The 6,585-nt window shown below is 34.0% G+C and overlaps 1 protein-coding gene across 1 annotated transcript; it reads right to left on the bottom strand.

Moving 5' to 3' along the window:
• Window positions 1-3,605: 3,605 nt before the first annotated feature.
• On the bottom strand, window positions 3,606-6,149 carry PDS1 (4-hydroxyphenylpyruvate dioxygenase). The gene is made up of 2 exons (XM_039043006.2): window positions 4,839-6,149; window positions 3,606-4,019 (listed from the first exon to the last, which is right to left on the bottom strand). The coding sequence occupies exons 1-2, from the start codon at window positions 6,050-6,052 to the stop codon at window positions 3,833-3,835; spliced, it is 1,401 nt and encodes a 466-aa protein (XP_038898934.1). The 5' UTR covers window positions 6,053-6,149; the 3' UTR covers window positions 3,606-3,832.
• Between the last annotated feature and the right edge of the window lie 436 nt (window positions 6,150-6,585).

Raw genomic sequence — 6,585 nt, 5'->3', positions numbered from 1 at the left:
TTTGTGACATTATTTGTTAATTATATTTTAAATGTAGGACTAATACTTACAACTAAGGATAAAATGATGTCGAGAAAGAAGAAAAACTTGACTGTAAAGTCATTGGTGAAGAGAGAAAGGCGAGCAAGTTTATGATTGTGGTTGTTGTATTTGTAATTGTATTAAGACTTTTGACTTTGTTTTACTTCCAACTTTTATTCGAACTTTATTTAATTTAAGTTGTAAAATTATTTAATAGATTTGTGAGTTTCTAAATTGTGTTTATTTCATGGATAAGTCTAATAAATTTTGTTTATTTTTTGTGGACTTGTGCAATTTTAAACAAAGTGACTCGAATTATTAAAAAAATGTTAATAGTGATCCCGAGTGAATAGGGGAATCCTTGTAGGGAATGAAGAGAGGAATCCCCCGTGGGCAATTAACGGGGGAAATAGGAAATGGGTCTCTACAGAGACCCTATTTCCTCGACAGGGAATCCCCACCTTTAAATGTCGGGGACAGGGGCAGAGATGAGGTAAACTCTCGCTACGGAATCGGGGACGGGGGACCACCCCTCGCCCCTTCTCGTCCTCATTGCCGATCCTAATAAAAAGGGTGAATTTTTTGCCCAATCTGAATTTTGAGTTGACTGTTTAATATTATATTTGATTTGATATAACAACTTTTCGAAAATATTCGGAATGAACCAATCTTTGATTTGTATAACACAAATTTTAATCTATACTAAATTTTTAAATTTTAGATTATCTTATTATTTTTTTATTATTTTAAATTAGGATTAATATATTTGCTTCTGATCAAGATTTCACTCATTATTTTATATATATTATTATCTGATAAACTGCATATTCCATTCGAATTTTTATCATTTTTTTTTTGTACTTTTTTAATCACTTTCTATTCATTATCATCTTATTATATTATTATACCATTAATATATCTTTTTGACAAACAAATAAATATTCACTTTTATAATCTTGTTGTTTTGCAATGCATCTACAACGAGTTAGGCTTCTTGTTGTTTTTCCCTTTATGGGTTCGTAGGTTTTGTGGTTGATGGAGTTATAAATACAGTTTAGTTGTTGAAGCTTGAATGAAAACGAAACTATAAAACTTACTGAATTTTCTCTCTCGTTTATATTCGAATTTATCTTTTATTATCAAATTTTATTTTATCTCACCAACTTTCGATTTGTTTATATGCTTGTTACAGATTCAATAGTATCTAAATCTTTTTTTTATTATTATTATTTTATAATAAAAGATAAATTAATTTGATAACAATATGTATAAAATATTGGACTTTAGAGTTTTGGGCTCCAACTTTTAGACATTAGTGCTAGACTTAGTACCAAAAACAAAGGTTTATGTTCAAAGTCGACAATATCATCCTATTATAGAGATATGAGAGTCAACGTTTGACCGATTCAACCTATTTATTCATTGGATATGGAGGACCAACCCAATTATATATGCTTATATTATTTTATATATTAAAAAAAGTAAAATTTTTAAAATTTTCTTTTAGATATATTTCAATATATCACAATTTTTAATTAACATGCATTTTCTTTAAAGTGTATAAAACTTTTTAAGACAATTAAACACTAAATAAGACTTTATACTACCAATAATTTTATCCAAAAGTAATAAAAATATAAAATACCCTAAATAAAAATAAATTTTTAATAAATTTTAATAATATTTCATTAATATTGGGTCAACATGAGCTTAGCTTTTGACGATTAGGTTGGCACAATTCAAGCCCAAACAATGCCTTAAGCCTTTGGGCTTGGGCCTGCATCCAATTGGGGTCTTCCCTTTTTAAACTTGGGTTGGGCTGAGGTGGCCCAATGATGAAGTTGACGTTTACCGATCCATAATGAACATTGGTGTAAAATAATGTGATTCTATTTATAGTTCAATGTAATAGGCCACGATCGCAAATGTAATTAGATTACTTTTAATTGCGTTTAATTAGATTACTTTTAATTGCGTTTACTTAAAAGTTATCGATATTGTTTAGGGTCAAACAGTAATAGCAACAATAAATGTGACAGATTTATACTTTTCATATTGTATACTAACAGTAACGATAATGATAACGATAACATAATTTTGAAACTAACATATATTATTATTAAACACATTTGAAACTAAACAAAATGTAGTTTTCTTGATGACTAATCAAATGCACTTTAATTTTTTTTTTATAAGCTATTTGTTAAAAAAATATGTTTAGTTATTTTAAACTAAAGATTAAAATATAAATATTGAGACTTCAAATTTTATGGATTTATATTGATAAAATACTGATATTGACATATATTTCATTAAGTCATATAATTTATAAAATTTATTTAGATTAATAATTAAATTCTTGCTCTCAAATTAAGTTACAAATATTATTATTGGTATTTTTATTCATATTGAGTTAAATAGATATTTTTTTCTATTTATTTTTATTTTTTTACAAATAGTTATAAAAGATATTGGATATATCGATAGATATTTGATGTTGACGTTAAAGAAATTTATAGATATCTTCACGAGCATACTAACATATTGACTAATATTTTCATCCTTGATTTAAGTGTAGTTCAATAGATAAAACTCCAATCACCATCTAACAAAACAATAATTCGATCTCTCAATAATATCCTTCGTTCAATTTAATCACTCAATAATACCTAAACATATCCAAGATGGAGTTGGGGTCTTTTGTTAAGGACTAAAATAGGTAGGCATCAATATCTAACTTATTAAAATTATTCTGAATTATAGCAAGGGAGAGCTGGTTGTTATATATAGTAAATGGCTACAACAATCTATATTTAGAGTGATCTATATTTGGTTCGTAGACTATTTTAGTCCGAATAGAAAATAATAAATACTAAAAATAATAAAACAAGAATGATTTAAAATAGTAATACCATAAATCAATCCACTCCACTAAACAAATAGAAAATTCAGAAAGAGTACCGACAACAAATTTGTAGCAGTATAGTAGTCAATTCTAATAATTTGAAATGCGGTTGTATGTTATATTAATTTATTATTATTGTGAAGGTAGGTAGTACGAAAAATTTTCTTTTCCGAATTTTTGAACCTCCCAACCTTCTAAGAAAGAAATAATGTTTGAACTTTATCTAAAAATCTGATCTACAAATAACAATTCAACTCCTTACTTTGAAAGGAAAGGACGATTACATCCCTCATAAAAACAAACTTTAACTATCCTCATGATTATAAAATTACTACACTCATCATACTAATGTATTTCATTATTAAGACCCAATTTGATAACCATTTAATTGTTTTATTTGAAAATTAAACTTATAACATTCCCCCAATGGATTCTTTTTCGGTTATAATCAATTTTGGAATTTAGATAAGGATACACGTGGTTTTTTAGAGGAAAGTTTTGACAAGATTTTACTTGAAAAAAAAGATGATTTTGATCTTCAAACAGATTAACACGCTTGATCTAGGAATTCATCAATGAATTGAGAGTTCTAATGGACTCCAATTCTTTCTAATGACTCTCTGAAATTCTACTACTTTACTTGCACAAAGGAACCAAGTTTCAAGAGCTATCAGATGAATTAAACAAGAAAACAGCACGTGATTTCATTTATAGAAGTTGGTTTAAGCCACACAATTACTTACTAAGATGAGCCAAATAAAGAAACATTAGAAACTATACAGAGAACTCATGAAGCTAATAAATGGCCCCATTGGGTTTCTGTTGCTCCTTGGTTTTACTAGAACTAGAAGTATATAGAAGTACCTTATTAGTGTGCCTTTGATGTTAGACTGAATGGTTTGATTGTCAAGCAGCAGCTGGCTCTGAAACTCTTTTGGCTTCAAGTGTCTTCTCATATTCCTCAATGGACTTGAAGAGCTCTGAAAAGTTTCCTTTTCCAAAGCCACCACACCCTCCTTTCTGATATACTTTCCCCTCTTCATCCTTCATCATGCATCCCAATCTCTGAATTATCTCAATAAATATGGTAGGCCTGCATAGAATATGTATATCAAGTTAAAAGCTATGGATTCAATCTGCAACACATGTCAATATTTATATATATGCATATGAACAAAATACAGAAAGTGTTATTGGTTTATATTTCCACAGAATTGCAACCTAGATCAACATCTATATTCAAATTAATGTTGTTGGTTTCATTGAAAACGACCAAATTTTGTGGATTCTTACCACCCAAATATAGCTCAACAACAGGTTTAAGTCGTCATAAGTTCGACCCAAAGGGCAGCGGGTTGAACTCGAGGAGAAAAAAGTAGATTCTTCCGCTTCTTCCTCTCGCCCACTGCTGCCACCTCCTCCTACTCTTGTGAAGGTGGAAGACGGGGAATATTTTCTATTATTATATCTGTTCTTAATTATGGATCACAGGCTCATGATCCATTAAATTTAACTGTTTGATTAAAAAACTTAAGATCATGAATTATGATAAATTTAGTTATAATCTAACGCTCTAAACAACATAACAAATGTTTGACCGCATAACCTCATACTTTTCTGCCGATTGACTCAGATGGGTTACGCTGAATTTAATTATTTCAATACTTCAGTTGTTCTACCCCCACCGGAGGGATCATCCATGGACATGGAGAAAACAGGACAATTTCACTACGACCTTTGCAGCTCATACAGCTCATACAGAAACAATCCATCAATGCTATACACAGAGCCTACAACTATTCAAAGGGTATGAAGATATAATATGGCAACATTCAACAAGACTTTCAAGTAGAATTAAAGAAAGCAGAAGAAAAAATGTTCTGGTTTTCAATAAAAGCAATTAATTACGCACCTATCTCCCACGGGTTTGGTGAAGATCTGAAGCAAAGTTCCTTGATCATCTTTATCCACCAGAATCCCCAATTCTTCACACTCCTTAATCTGTTCATCCGTCAGCACATCTCCCGCCCTGCTCTTCAAATTATTGTAATATGTCGGCGGCGGCGACGGCATGAACTCAAATCCACCGACGCTACTTCGTTTCCTCATCTCCCTCAAGGTTCTGAAAATATCCTCACTCATCAATGCCAAGTGCTGAACTCCTGCTCCTTCATTGTGCTCCAAATACGTCTGTATTTGGCTCTTTCGCTTCATCCCGAAAACCGGCTCGTTCATTGGTAGCAAAACCATTTCCTCATTGTTTGCCAGAACCACCGAATTCAATCCGCTCTCACTCGTCCCCACATCATCCGCCGTGAACTCTGCAAACTCGTGAAATCCAGTGAATCCTTTCAAGTACGATACGGCCGCTCCCAACTCAGGCACATTTCCGACTGCATGGTCCAGTCTTCGAATCCCGAAATCGAGCGGATACGAAGCTATCTCCTCCATGGCCTCGAATTTCGGCAAGAACCATACGTCTGGTTTATTCTCGTCATCATCGCCAGAAACAGAGTTTTTGTAGCTAATGTAACGCAAAACAACATCGCCATACAAGTGAACTTCCGACAGAACAGCGCGATTATCGAGAACTATCGGAGGAGACGAAGGTTTCGCTCCGTGTGCGACGCTGGTTCTGAAGGCGATCTCAGCATCCTCAACCTCAAGAGCGATTGCTCGAGCGCCTAATCCATGGCTACCGGAGAAGGCACGGCAGGCGGAATGGTCGAAACTAGGGATTGAAGCGGTGGATACCGGAGTAAGGTTTTCAGCGGCGGCAATGGAGGGCGAATAAGGTGCGGTGAAGAGAAAGCAAAGCTGGCCGGAACGGAGGAGATAAGAAGCATGAGTCATATTCCCGGTAGAGAGATCCGATTTAGCTACAATCGGCATACCAAGTCCCCAGGAGAATCTCCGAGCGGTATTCGTAGCGTCGGTACACCAGAACTCAATGTGATGAAACCGCTTAACCTTAAACCGATCCGATTTCGGATTCGTTCGAACGAAGTTCTTGAATCCTTTGAGCTTGAACTCCGACTCGGCAGCAGTAGCGCCGCCCGTCGCCGTCTCCGCCGCCTCCGCCTCCGCCTCCGACGGAGAACTAGGAAAATCGGCCTCTTTCCCCATAACGCTGCGTCTTCTTGTTTTCTGTGGGTGTGGAAATGGTGGAGCAATCCCGTGGATAACAAACAGAAAATAAAATAATATATACCGGAAACAGGGTGAGCTAGAGACCACGTGGCAGTTTATGATTGGTAATATTGCTGAATTTGGTATACGGGCACGTGGACTGAGTTGTCCGGGTCGGGTCGAGTATTTGATTGGAATGATGACGTGGCGGTAAATACTCAATACTGAAATCAAAAGGAACTGTTGGGCGCGTGGGCGCGTGGTGTCAGTGCCGTGACGGAGAAGTCTAGGTGTCCGTGAACTGCGTTTGGTTTCTAGCGTGCTTCGTCTTTAACTACTTTACTATTATTGGACGCAATTGTCCCCAAATTTGGATGAGTATTTGTTTGATCCTAATTTTCAAAAGGTTCAATTTTTATCCATAAGTGTCTTTTGATTTTTATTTATTCTTTATGATTTTAAAATGTTACATTTCTCTCTTAAATTTTGAGATTTTTTTTTTATCATTGAATTGATAATGACAACATTTT

Source organism: Benincasa hispida, chromosome 9 (genome assembly GCF_027475165.1).
Source record: "Benincasa hispida cultivar pf3 chromosome 9, pf3_genome.v1.1, whole genome shotgun sequence".
Lineage (NCBI taxonomy): Eukaryota > Viridiplantae > Streptophyta > Magnoliopsida > Cucurbitales > Cucurbitaceae > Benincasa > Benincasa hispida.
This window is presented reverse-complemented; position numbering and strand designations above follow the sequence as displayed.